The sequence below is a fragment of the Pantherophis guttatus genome, chromosome 3 (genome assembly GCF_059756535.1).
Source record: "Pantherophis guttatus breed Tessera chromosome 3, ASM5975653v1, whole genome shotgun sequence".
Taxonomy (NCBI): domain Eukaryota; kingdom Metazoa; phylum Chordata; class Lepidosauria; order Squamata; family Colubridae; genus Pantherophis; species Pantherophis guttatus.
In genome coordinates this window covers 70,675,052-70,687,962 of record NC_142065.1, presented here as the reverse complement: position 1 = coordinate 70,687,962, position 12,911 = coordinate 70,675,052, and the positions used below count along the sequence as shown (strand labels likewise).

Genomic DNA, 12,911 nt, shown 5'->3' with positions numbered 1-12,911 from the left:
TATTTTGTATGGCTGACACTTAAAATTGCCAGCAAAGCAGCTATTTGAGGTTTCAAGGGACAGTGTCATATTTCAAGTAATAGTATGCTTTCATTTCTTATTAACGCTTTGTTATTTGCTTCATATATGGTGTTTTTAAATTTCTTGCTCTCTAAGAAAGCGGATTAGCGGATGCCACTTATCACTGATGTGTGATATGCTGTTATTTCCCATTTTCTATTTTTCCTGTAACATGGATTATTTTTTGGACTTGTTAGAAATGCTTTCTGTTTACTGAACAATTATGCTACAAATGATGCTCTGCATCCCAAACCAATTTATAATTATCTTCCTTTTATCTACTTCAGATGTTTATGCAGCTTAGCTTTTTTTTGTATGGTATAGCACTGGGACCTGGGCTAGACAAATAATTTAGCAATTTATGAGTGAGATTATCTATTCTTACATTTTGAGAATAGGATGGAACAATTCAGCTGCTTCTGGATCTCAAGGTTTCTTTACCAGGGACTCAAACTCCTGAATTTCCTGCTGTGGCACAGCTGTTCTTCAAAATTGAGGTCTAATACATTTTCGAAATATTAGAATGGAAGTGGCTACTGGTGCTGGGGATCCTAAAACACAACATGGCCTCACTATTGTTGATGTATTAAACATTATTTCTGAAGCACATTTCATTATGAAGAATTCTACAAAGAGGAGACTAATGCATTTTCTTACAAGAGGCATATATTAGTTGATCCAGCGATTAGGCAGTCTCTGCTCTAGAAAAATAAGATTATGGAATACTGTTCACTATAAATTTCTATTGGGAATACTTTCTACCTATCACAAGCCGTCTCTTACCCGATACATAATAGAACAGGTATGCCTAACCCATGACATTTATTGCTGTGAATAGTTCCATTGCTTTAATGAGATTTGTTGTGTTTTCAATGAGCCAATTTTATGTAGTGGTTAAGGCACCAGGCTGGAAACGAGGAGATTGTGAGTTCTACTCCCACCTTGGCATGAAAGCTAGCTAGGCGGCTTTGGGCCAACCATTCTCTTGAGTCCAATCCACCCCACAGGGAGGTTGTTGTGGAGAAAATAGGAGACACGAGTACTGGCTATGTTTGTCACCTTGAGTTACTTATAAAATCAAGGCGAGGTAAAAATTAATAACTTTATGTCCAGTTATAATATATACTTCAATGGTTGTTAAAGAGTAATAGCAATTCAATCTGGAGGCATTTCAAGTCCTTCCGCATTCGGAGCACCTCGCTTTCAATACTTTGTAATCACAATATTTTGTAATACTTTATAAAGTAGGAGGCATTTGCAGAACGTGAGATTTTTTGTTTCAATTACTATTTTTCAGCTATTTTTCTAGACCTAGATGATTCATTTGCCTTTTTACCTAGATATTCAGGGCAAAATAGGAGAACCCATCATTCCTCGAGAGAGTGCGTGTTTGGCTGGCAAGCATGTGGGTGAGAAGAGTAGCACAGCTATTCTTATTTTCAGGTGTGTAAGTAATGCTAACACCTTTGCATTACTTTATTTATTTTTGTTATGTTTTCCCATGTTATCTGCTCCATCTTTTGAATGCAAACCACAAGACCTTCCAATTCACCATTTGCCTATTTTTTATTATTATTAAGTTTGGGGGGAAAATCTCTGTTCTATTTTAAAAGAGGGGTTTATAAATCACGGCATATTCTCATATTCAGAAATGTTATGCTATTACAACAAAACTCCCAAAGTATTGTGCAAAAACTTTAAAAGGTAAGGCCTTCTCTGAATGCCATGTCGTATGACAGTCACCATCATGATCCAGGAATTGTTTCACCAACACTAATGCTTTGTGTTGCCTCTAGTCTAAAATGCAAAAAACAACCAATTCCTGGTGGTTTTTAAATGTTTTATTTCAGTGAACACAGTCCAATTTCAAACATTAAAAGGCAGCAGTTCAACCATTTTAATACAAGTGGTGCACAAAATCCCTAGCATAAATAAATCTTTCACTGGTCTCGCAAAATAATTTAATATTTCTTAGAAGAAAAACTGAAGAAATGGGCATGTTGAAACCAAAGAGAATAGTTGCTAGAGTAAACGAACCCTTTTTGGTCTCAAACGTGAAAGGTATTTAAAACAGAAACTAGGAGTTTCCTTTCTGACAATGCCAACTAAGCCCACTTGGTGGCTTCTGAAAGGAACTCTGCCACACTTGATTTCACAACCGTCTTGCAGAACTCTTAACTTCCTCTGGGGAGTTCTTATTGCTCCCTCAACATGGCTTCTGCTTTGAGTCCATCATTGGCCAACCGTGCTGTCAAACATCCTTCAGTTTCACACAATGTGCAGTTCAACCTCAGCCCACTGACTTGACCTCAATTACTGTAATCCTTGTGTCAGGCTGGGAAATTACTTCCTGAGCAAATAACTAAAGTATCTTGAAACTTCAGTGCAATTTTTCTCTATTCAGTTCAGTCTTATTTGCCTGCTGTCACCGTTCAGGCAGATTAATAACGGGGACCCACTGATCCATGTAGCGGCTTTCACGGCAAAAGCAGATCAGCTGACTTAGGGCTGGATCCTTCCATTGAGAAGCATGTGGATTCTGCAAGAGAAAATGAGACAGAAAATGTTCACTGTCAGCACAAAGTAAAATGCTGCTGACAATAAAAGGACCTATATATAAAAGACACAAAATGCTGTAGACAAAGACTGTAATGCAACATTTATTACTGGGGGAAAGTTCAATTTAATACTTTCAACTGATTTATATAAAAACAGAGCTGCTTTAGTGATTTGGGGGAAAATATATAAACTTTTGTTTAAAATATCCAGGAGTTCACCCTAATAGAGTTCTCTCCCTCCCCCTCCAATAACTAGCAAAAGAGCTCTCTAATATAAAAAATAGATTTAAAAAAAACTGTCTGCAGTATGGTTTGAATAAAAAAATAAGCAATCAGTATTTTATTCACAAGCTAAGCATACTTCACAATTACAAAAAATCATTTGCCTTTGCATGAACAGCCAAGAAACTGTATAAAGTATATTTGCAGTTCATGTCAAATAATGGATTGACCGACAGAAATATTGACTGAATTCCCTTATTGTAACTTGAATGAAAAAAAAAATTATTGTAAACCTACTTCTTAAAGTATGACTTCTGAAGTTATGAATAATTTAGCAGTCCCCAAATTACATCAAGGCCACAAACAAATTACTGCTAAGTAACAGTGTCCAGTCTTTTAATCACAGCCAAGTGAATTATCTAATAATGACCTCTGAGCTAATTAGTAATGAGGAAAGACAAATATAGGCAGGGAGTTACTGTAGGAAGGTGACTCATTGGGTTGTACAATCCTGTTGTCAACAGGATGAAACATGTTTGTACAGGTCTTTGCTTTCAAATGCTCAATAAGCAAAGAAAGAGGCTGTGATACAATTTGTGCAGAGGAAAAGGCTAATTAAAACAAAGGCCTATGCAAATTCTCACTTGGAACCAGATGCAGAAAGGTAAGAATGCTGGAAATTCAGGCTTTTACTTTGACTACAATTATAGCTAAGTGGCAGGCCATGAAGAAACAACAGAAATTATCCTGTCCCAGTAGGTTTTATACCCCCATCTCTTAAGAAAAACAAAACTTACTGTTACTAGCACACAGTGTAAGTCTGCAGGCTGTTCAAGCCCTCCACTTGCCCCTAAAAGCAGAAGCTCTGCAAGGCGGCTTGGATTGCTCACTCGAAGTATATTAATGTCATTTTCACAACAAAAAGCTTGAATCAAAGTGAAGTGAATTTGTAAAGCAACATCCTGGTTGTCTTCCTCATCTGCTGCCAGCAGGCAAAGCACCACATTATCTGGATCCCTGCAGGGGTAAAACAATACAGATTGCATTATTCACAGCCTGACAAACAATAATAGGTGTATTTTATAATGAGGAACTGAGACAAAACAGGAACTGAAGTCACGGAGCATATTACAAACATTGGAAATAATTCTGTCTGGGTATAAGCAGAAGCTGAGACATTGTCTTATATGGACTTGAACTTCAGATGACAGGAACTGGATTTTTAAATGCTCAGCATCCACAGTTCCAGCTTTGAGTGAAAAAAGGCAGTCTGGTGACATTTTAGCATCAAAGCAAAGGGCACATAAGCAAAAGCCCTGGTCAGCAGTTTCCATTAGCTTAACTGTCACTTGGCTCTTAGAACTCTTGCACTGTGGGTAAATAGGGGAGAGAAATGAAATAACTGCAAATGCAGAGCTTAATATGATCAACGCATCTGCGTTTGGCAAGAGCCTCAGGATTTATTTATTTTTCTGCCTGCATAATGCATGTTCAGGAGTTTGCTTCCGACAGATCATCATCCCCGCCCTGATGTTTCCTGAGGTAGATCAATCAACCCGTAAACACCAAAGTGCAGTAGCGCCATGAAGAACCTGGGAGGACCGGGGAGTAGTTGTGGCTCCCAGTCAAGACTGTCAGACACCAGCACCTCAAATTTCCACTTACACGTTGAGTAGTTTGGCAGCCTCATACACCCCAACGGTGATGCTTCTCTGAGTCAGGGCTTTGCTCAGGACTTCTTCCAGGGCATCCCCCACCTTCTCCATGCTGGCAGCCCAAGGAAAGAAAGAAAGAAAAAAAGTTGCAAAACTCAAATTCCAGCCAAAATGCCATCCAAGATCGCCATAATAATACACCTAAGGGGACCGTTTCTTTCCAGCCCCTCACACCCCACCGCCTCCCCCCCCCCAGCCTATGCTGCACAACTCAAGATCCAGCAGCTGAACAGAAAAGTCCTCTCAAGCGGAACCGACCAGCTCCAAAAAAAAGCAGGGAGAGGGAGGAGATCACGGTGTGTGTGATCATTTCGGCCGATTGGAGCGACCGCTGTCTAAACTTGTTCGCCTTATTCCTGTGTCCTGTCAGGAAAGGCCATGCCGCCCTCTCCTCACACACACACGCACAAAAACGCTGCCTCCCCTAGTTTCTATTCCCACACAGGCGCAAATCTCCCTTCCCCGCACCGCCTCTTCCCAGATCGCCTTCAAGCGTCCCCCCCGCTCCTCCCCGCCCAGCTGTGAGGTGGCAGCTTCGGTCGCCGGCCGGCCGGCGGAGCAACAGGAGCGGGTCGATCTCCGCTGCAGATTCCGCGCTGCTTCCCCCCCCACCCCCGGTCCCGATTTTCCACCGTGCAAACTGAACGCCTCTGCAGGCGACCAGCCGTTCCTTTCGGACGGCCAAACGGGCACTCGCTGCTCACCGTCCCGTACCTTCCGAAAGCCTGATGCTCCCCAGCCAGATCTTCCAGGGTCATGTTGCAGCTGCAGGTCCCAGCAGAGAGCGACGGGAAGAGGTCGCGGGGATCGGGCGTTCTGCCCCGTTCCTCCTCCTCCTCCTCCTCCTCTCGCCTTCTAGACGTCCTGGAGGGCGCCTCTTTCTCCGTCTGCTTTCCCGCAAACCGACGGACCTGTCTCTCTCCAGCAAACCAATCCTCGGCTTCGGCTGCCGCCGGTTTCCTTGCAATGTGCCGTAACCCCCTTTGCACTTTTGCCCGAGTCTCCTTCGCCCCACGCCGCTTGCAGCCTTGCGCCTCTCTCGAGCTAGTCCCGCAACGCCCGCCGGCCGCCCTCGGTTGCTCTCCACCGCCCAGCTGGAATGAGGGACAAAGGATCCCTTGGGCCGGAGTTATCCTGCCAACCCCTAGCCAACCGTCTGGCGTCTCATTTGCATACCGCCGCTCTATTGGGCCATGCAAATAAGGCGGTGGCGCGTGCTCCTCCGCTTGACCCCCCCCCAATACTACTCCCCCCGCGATTTCCAGTCGAGAGAAAGGCAGGGAGCTGTCAGTAACTTTCTCTGCCTTCGCTTAATGCTGATTGGGCGTTGCGGTTGCGAGGGGCGGCGCTTGCTGTGGGAGAGCGGCGGGCGGCTGGTTCCCCTCCTCCTTCCTGCCTGTCTGCTTCAGCTGTTTTTCCTGTTGGTGCGCATTCCCCCTCCCCGCTTTGTTTTGAAAGGTGTGGGGGTGAGGGTGGGGGGGGGGAAGCGATCGAAGGGGAGGGATTGACGGTAAACTTCTCTTTGCAGCCAAATGTTCTGCAGCTCATCGTTTACAATAAATAATTAGTAGTAAGCAAGCTATAAAACTCAAGAGGGGAAGCCCAGCGGCTGCGGAGAAGTTTGTCTCCCTCGGGGGCGGGTGACGCTCCTGGGCTGGCTGCCTAATGGTGGAATCCCTGCAGCACTAGGCGAAACAGCTGGCAACAGCTGGCTCCTTTTGCCTGGACTCGGGAAGTAACCAGGATTGGACTTGGTTAACGCCGTGGATGGAAGAGGGAAGTCAAACAGTTCTGGAAGGCAGAGGCAGGTGTCTTCTGGTATATGATTGTGTTTGCAGAAACCCCAGGTGCAGAGCAGAACTCAACCTGAGTGTTTTTACTTAATGGCTTAAGACCAACCCAACCACAAACTGTCCAACCGTGTTTTGGTCTGGTGGGTTGTGCCAACCCCACAGCCCTTGCGGTTTACCTGTGATTCATTTGGACCCAGGCTGTTGAGTGAGATCAGGCTCCCTTGTTCAAACACACCCACTGAATTAAAGATGCCACTTGTTGTTGTAGTTTATTTTGTTTATTGTTGCCCTTGCTTTTGAGCTCCTAAAGACATCATGGATTAGATAGCACGCATGCCAAGATTATTAAAGCCAGTGACCAAAACAAAAACAACATTAATATGATCTTAGGTCAGAACAAAAATATTGCATATAATAAAGTTAATAAAGGCCAATTGCAGTATCCTAGACTACATAATTAAATATCTACTCTTATGGCAAATGCAGGAGTACGCCAGGCTGGAGCTGCAAAAAAGCATAATTTGTGGCAACCAAGTAAATGATTCCCAGTCTTTGGCAACTAGTAAAAAAAATGGCTTAAATTGTTTTGCCAGTCACTGCTTGTTTATCTTTTTGGCAATACCAAACCCTGAAAATAGCTCATATCCTGGAGAGAGGCCAAATGATGTCAACATGTTAGTAATGGTATTCCACCATTGCAGCCTAGCATTGTCAGATATTAGAAAGGAAAGCAGTCCGGTTGGAGCCAGATGGATCCTCAGCCAAGCTAATAAAATAGCTTGCCAGATTTGCACTTCGATTCTAATTAGACCACTTGCAGATCTCAAGGCTGTGGTAGAAACACTACTAGGAATTAGACCTCTTAGGAAACCTGACTGGATTTTTCCAAAAGGTTCAAAATTTGTATAAGGCTTGTGCTGCTGATTCTGTAACCTTTTAATGGCAGCCAGAATGAAGTTTCTTCCCCGTCTTCAAACTGATGTGGCATTCCTGTGTCTCCTAGAAGGCATGATTGGTTTGACCTTCTGGAAGCTTAGAAGATAACTATTTAATATCTCAAGCAGTTTGCTTCGTTGTCTATCTGTAGGCTAGCTGTGAATCTTAAATCCATTGAAGAAAACCATTATTTTAATTTGGGGGAGTTAATACCCTGTTCAGTCCTTGACCCAGGCATGCTTCAAAATAATCCTTATTGGGCAAGAACATTAGGGATTCTCTGGAGGTATGCCTGGATCAATGGCAGATCAGGATCAGTAATGCTTTGCCATGGATTACCCAATTTTCTTGTAGCTACAGTGGCTGTGCTTGTGTGATGTGTCAGTTTCACAGTTAACTAAAACTTGCTGGACCCTAACTAATTGCCTATGTTCTTATCTATACAGAAAGTCATCCACATTTTAGTTGAGCATGTTCAAACTCAATGATACATTTTATTATTTCCTCATTATATTTTTCTTTTACTCTTTCAAATGGCTAAGGCTACTGAGTCCACACTCCACCTAACAACCACTTTTTTTACTTCAAATATCTTTATTTACATAAATAAGTCTGGTGCAAGCCACCTTTATGAGTCTGGCAAGTTGAATCGAAGGACAAGAGTTCTGAAGAGACAGGGTGGGTCCAATCATGCCATGTTAATTGGGTTTCTGTTTTATGCATGTGCATTCCTCATGTATGAGAACAATATCAAGCAATGACTTGTAGGCATAAAAAATTGTCATCCAGAGCTAAGTACTGCAGACTCAATTTTTAAATTATCTCCAATATAATAACTAGCGTGACCATGTGAACCCAATCAATGCATACTTTCAGTTGTTGGATATTGCTTGTTTTTGTGTACATGACACCAAGTTATAGTTTGTGTCACCACAATTTTGGATTTATGGGAGCTGTGATTTCCAAAGCAAAGTGGCTAAGTTCACACAACACACTAACCAAAAGCCGATAAATTACATTCACATTCTTGTTTATCTGCTGCTGGTTCTGTATGGTATGTCCACTCTGTTGTTGCATGCATCAGTTTTCAGCAGGGTCTCTGAGAATGTGTTATGCAACTCCAAAAATTCCCAGTTGTGAAGGCCAAGATTCTTAGGATTTCTGGAAACTGCAGTTTCATCAAACTTTTAGTGCATCACTAAAGGGAAAGTTGGTTTACAGTAGTTAAATAATATCACTCACATCCATACAAATACTATCAGGGTTTAAACACAGGACAAGTGAATCTAATGATTACCTGGCTGTAAGCAGCAATTTCTGTTAAGGCCAGAGTACCTTATCTTGCGAAACAAATGTTAATTTTTGATGCATTTTGGGGTATCATATAGAATGGAAAGGAGAATAACTACTTCTGAAGCAGAATGGAAAGCCAGCGTACTGTATTGTTAGTTTAGTATAAATTGTGTACTGGATGTGTTATTCAGTTACATGGAAGTTAATTGGTATAAATGACAGTTGTCTAGAGTCACAATGTAGAGCTGAACAAAGGAAAACAATTTGACAACCTATCCCTTCTGGATTGGAGAAAGGAAGGAAATGGTCTGTGTCAAATAAATGTAGGCTAGGAGCTGGTGGAGATCTGCTGTATGAATGTACATCTACAAAATAGCTTGCAAATTAGTTGAGATTTTTCATCTGCTTTTATGAGACAAGGCCAAAATTACAGATTTTAGGTTTCATAACAAAAAGGCATATTCTCTGTCAATCCTTGCAAATCTATTGGTTTAGATCAATGTGAGGGAGAACTTTGAGTTTATTTCACAATCCAAAACAATGAAGAAGCCCCCAATCAGAGAATAACCTATAAGGAACATGGCGCTGGGATTCCTGTTTCTTTATAACTGACCTTGGTTTTTTTTTTTTGTTTTTTTTTTAAATTGCATGGGCAGAGAAAGTGAATTCTGCAGTGTGTGTTTTGGGTCTCTCCCTCCCTCCCTCCCTCCCTCCCATACTACATCCATACAGTATTCCCCAATATTAGATACAACCATCATGTGGACAACTAAAACAAAGGTTGGGAGGTGGGATGATTTCATTTTTTAGCACTTTTCTCACAGAATTTAGGGAATAAATTTTAATTGCCTTGCATTACCTTCTGTACTTTTTATCGTATTGTAAGAGTCGCTGTACTGGTGAAATGGGTGGCATAACAATTTAATAAATAAATAAAAATTGCAATCAATTGAGGATGTGAAAATTGTGCAAGGCACAAGAGTAGCACCCCTTTTGCTGTGGTTATTTCCCTCATACAAGTGGGAACCCACACACGATAAGAGGCTTGGAGCTGCCTCTGGTGGGATATCAGACTGGGGAGTAAACAAAGTCAAGATGGCGGATAATCAAAGTCCCTCCGCTTTACAGGCCTGCACATACAAAAGGGACAGGGCTTGGATTGTACAGCTATGACTGTCACATGGACTTTAATGGATGCTGCCTCCACACCTAGTTACTTCCCACAGCCTGGTTTGTATCCCAAATATAGTCTACGTGATTCCCTCTGCATGGCACATCTACCATCATTGTCCCTGTATGAAGTCAAAGGGAGCGCAAAATTATGGGTATTGTTGGCTCTCCACCTCTGGTAACTTCTGATGGGTAAAGAATGAAAGTTCTGAGTTGCTATGTATGCAAAAGCATATCTGGTGATAGGTTGGCTATTGCCTATCAAACATTGTTTACCAAATTTTACCAATCAAAACAAGGTTAATAGGAGACAGCTTACTGTGAAACAAAGCATCAGTCTGAAGCATAAATGTATTTCCAACAATATTGCTGGGTCATAAATAGGATCATTAATACGCAAAAAAATATGGCTGTAGGCCTGCAGCCCTGTGCTTATAACAGAGCCATCACGTGCTTTCAATATTCCATGTGTGATCGCTGATTCTAAAAGGTTGAAGATCCTTTCTAGATGATGTTAGGACTTAAAGCAAACTCCTCTCCCATTCCATTTTTCCTTCCATGTCAACATTCAAGAAGTAGAAATCATCGCCTGTGCTCACATCTTCTGGAGTATTTTGATTTCTTTCTTGGATGTACAAGCTGCATGTCTTGAGAATTTCTTGAATGTCTTAAAAAGCTGTATCTCATTCGAGCCTGTCTGGTTTTTAGGTAAAATTGAATGTATTCAATCATTTAAGTGTATTCCCAAATATAATCTAAACTTGCCTCCAGAAGTTGTGAATGCTCCAACACTGAAAGTTTTTAAGAGTTTGGACAATCATTCGTCTGAAATGATATAGGGCCGTGATGGCGAACCTATGGCACGCGTGCCACAGGTGGCACGCGGAGCCATATCTGTGCGCATGCGAGAGTTGCCCTAGCTCAGCTCCAGCGCGCATGTGCACGCCGGCCACCTGATTTTTGGGCCTTCTGGGCCCACCGGAAGTTGGGAAACGGGCTGTTTCTGGCCTCCAGAGGGCCTCTGGGGGTGGAGAAAGCCGTTTTTGCCCTCCCCAGGCTCCAAAAAAGCCTCTGGAGCCTGGGGAGGGCGAAAAACAGGTCTACCGGGCCCACCGTGCCATTGCGTGCCAAAAGTGTGAGAGCATGGGGAGGTTGCGCATGGGCAGGGCGCATTGAATTATAGGTGTGGGCACGTGCGCACATGAACCCCCGCGCTCCTCCCGCTTTTGGCACGCAACGACAAAAAGGTTAGCCATCCCTGATATAGGATTTCCTGCCTGAGCAGGGGGTTGGACTGGAAGACCTCCAAGGTCCCTTCCAACTCTGTTATTCTGTCCTGTGTATCTGTTACATGTTCACATCTTTACACTCCATAGCCAGATAGACTTCTTCAAAAGTATGACTCATAGATTCAGTGGAGCTTTCTCCACTAGATAGCTATGCCCAGAACTACAAATGAAGACCACAAGCTTACACAACTTTATTCAAAAGTAAATCCTGTACAGAGAAACTTACTTTTAAGTAAAAGTATACAGTTTTGTCTGAATTATTACAGAAATCTGATGCATCAATTTCACATATATTTTTTTTAAATTGTGCTGCTGTGGTGAAATATGAACATCATCCATACTATTTGAAGAAACGCCTTCTAATTAAATCCATTCCTTCCCTTTTGGACATCATCTGGCGTCTTCATTGTGTTTTCCAATTTCATAATTGCATTGGCAGAAGCCAAATGTTCTGCTTCTTCTAAGAATCCTGGTTAAAGAAAAGCAAGGAAAGAGGGCATATGAAAATTTAGAACAAGTTTGGAGAATGGTAAAATATTGGTGATTGTTAAAGCTCAGAGGTATTGCAGTGGGGGCCAATGTGACTATATTAAAACCTCATTAAAGGTGTGGATTAAAAAGAATATAGTAACCAAACACCCCTAACTGGATAGTAGACTATGGGTTCCCAAAAACCAATTATGAATTATGATTGAATTATATATAATCTAGGGACTTTTCCTTAAAAATAGAGAAAAAACAGATGTTGGAATACAGGAATAGTTAGAAGATTAAGTTTTTGGTTGTCAAAACTAATGTTAGTTTTATAGCACAAATATAGACTAGAAACCATGTAAGCAAACAAATTACAAAATAAAGCTACTTCAATCTTTTAATGCCCCTTTATTTCTAAATTTAGAAAATACTGTATGGTATTTGAATACTTCTGACTACTATTTAATTTTCAAATTAGAGATAGCGGTGAGCAATCCTGTATAATTCATCACTGAATGTGACACATTTAAGGGTATATGCTTCGGTTGGTAGTTGATTTCCTAGGGTATTTTTAGACTTGATTTCACTCAAAGAACATTATCAATTATTTAAAATATTTTTTTTCAGATTTAAGATTACAGTGATGGCAAGGTATCTTTTGTCTAGGATTTCAGTGCATGCGTATAATGACCAAAATTTTTAATTTGCTTGAACCAGCATTTAAAACAAGACTGGGAAAATGTTGATAGCGGGAAGTACACCTAACTTTTTTTGAGTGGTGAGTGATGCAAAATAGGAGATTTTCTAACAGAAGCTGATTTTGGAGGGAATTATGGGGTTTACTTTATTTTCTGAACTATGTTAAAACCTATTTTAAAGCATACATTCAGGGGTGGGCTGCTGGGGGTTCACAGGGGTTCGGGAGAGCCTCTAGCTAAGATTCTGTGCAGTTCGAAGAACCCCCAAATCTCATTCCTGGATGGCCCCGCCCACCCCTCCCCTCTCAGGAGTCCCCATACAGTCCATTTTGGATGTAGGTAAGTGCAGGGTGCACACGGAGGCTTGGGGAGGGCGAAAAACGGACATACAAGAAGTTCGGGAAGGCTGGAAACGGGCCTCCGGAACCTGGGGAGGTCATTTTCGCCCTCCCAGAGGCTTGAGGAAAGCCTTTTGAGCCCAAGGAGGGCAAAAACACCCCTCCCCCCACCGTGGTGCAGGAGGCTGACTAGGCCATGCCCACCATGGCCACGCCCACCCAGCAACCGGGCAGAGAACCCCATCCTAAAATTTTTGAAGCCAACCCCTGCATACATAATTGTTTCTAAACCAACATAGCTCACATCATCCATTTTCAGCAGGATGGACCACCAGCTACATAGAAGGGGACTAAAGGCTGAACTT

At 42.2% G+C, this 12,911-nt stretch overlaps 1 protein-coding gene across 2 annotated transcripts; it reads right to left on the bottom strand.

Annotated features, from left to right (window-relative positions):
• Nucleotides 1-1,886: 1,886 nt before the first annotated feature.
• On the bottom strand, nt 1,887-5,884 carry GADD45A (growth arrest and DNA damage inducible alpha). 2 transcript variants are annotated; one of them, XM_034433243.3, is made up of 4 exons: nt 5,270-5,884; nt 4,506-4,607; nt 3,638-3,857; nt 1,887-2,599 (listed from the first exon to the last, which is right to left on the bottom strand). In XM_034433243.3, exons 1-4 carry the CDS (start codon nt 5,311-5,313, stop codon nt 2,486-2,488), a joined length of 480 nt encoding a protein of 159 aa, XP_034289134.1. In that variant the 5' UTR covers nt 5,314-5,884; the 3' UTR covers nt 1,887-2,485. The 2 variants fall into 2 exon arrangements, with proteins under 2 accessions (XP_034289134.1, XP_087745924.1); XM_087889798.1 differs by lacking the exon at nt 5,270-5,884 and adding an exon at nt 4,814-4,994.
• Between the last annotated feature and the right edge of the window lie 7,027 nt (nt 5,885-12,911).

Coding starts and splice junctions, on each gene's coding strand:
- GADD45A (XM_034433243.3), bottom strand. CDS start 5,313: ATGACCCTGGAAGATCTGGCTGGGGAGCATCAGGCTTTCGGAAG. Junction 4,608..5,269: donor GAGCATCAGGCTTTCGGAAG/GTACGGGACGGT, acceptor TTGGGCTGCCAG/CATGGAGAAGGTGGGGGATG. Junction 3,858..4,505: donor GCTGCCAAACTACTCAACGT/GTAAGTGGAAAT, acceptor TTACCCCTGCAG/GGATCCAGATAATGTGGTGC.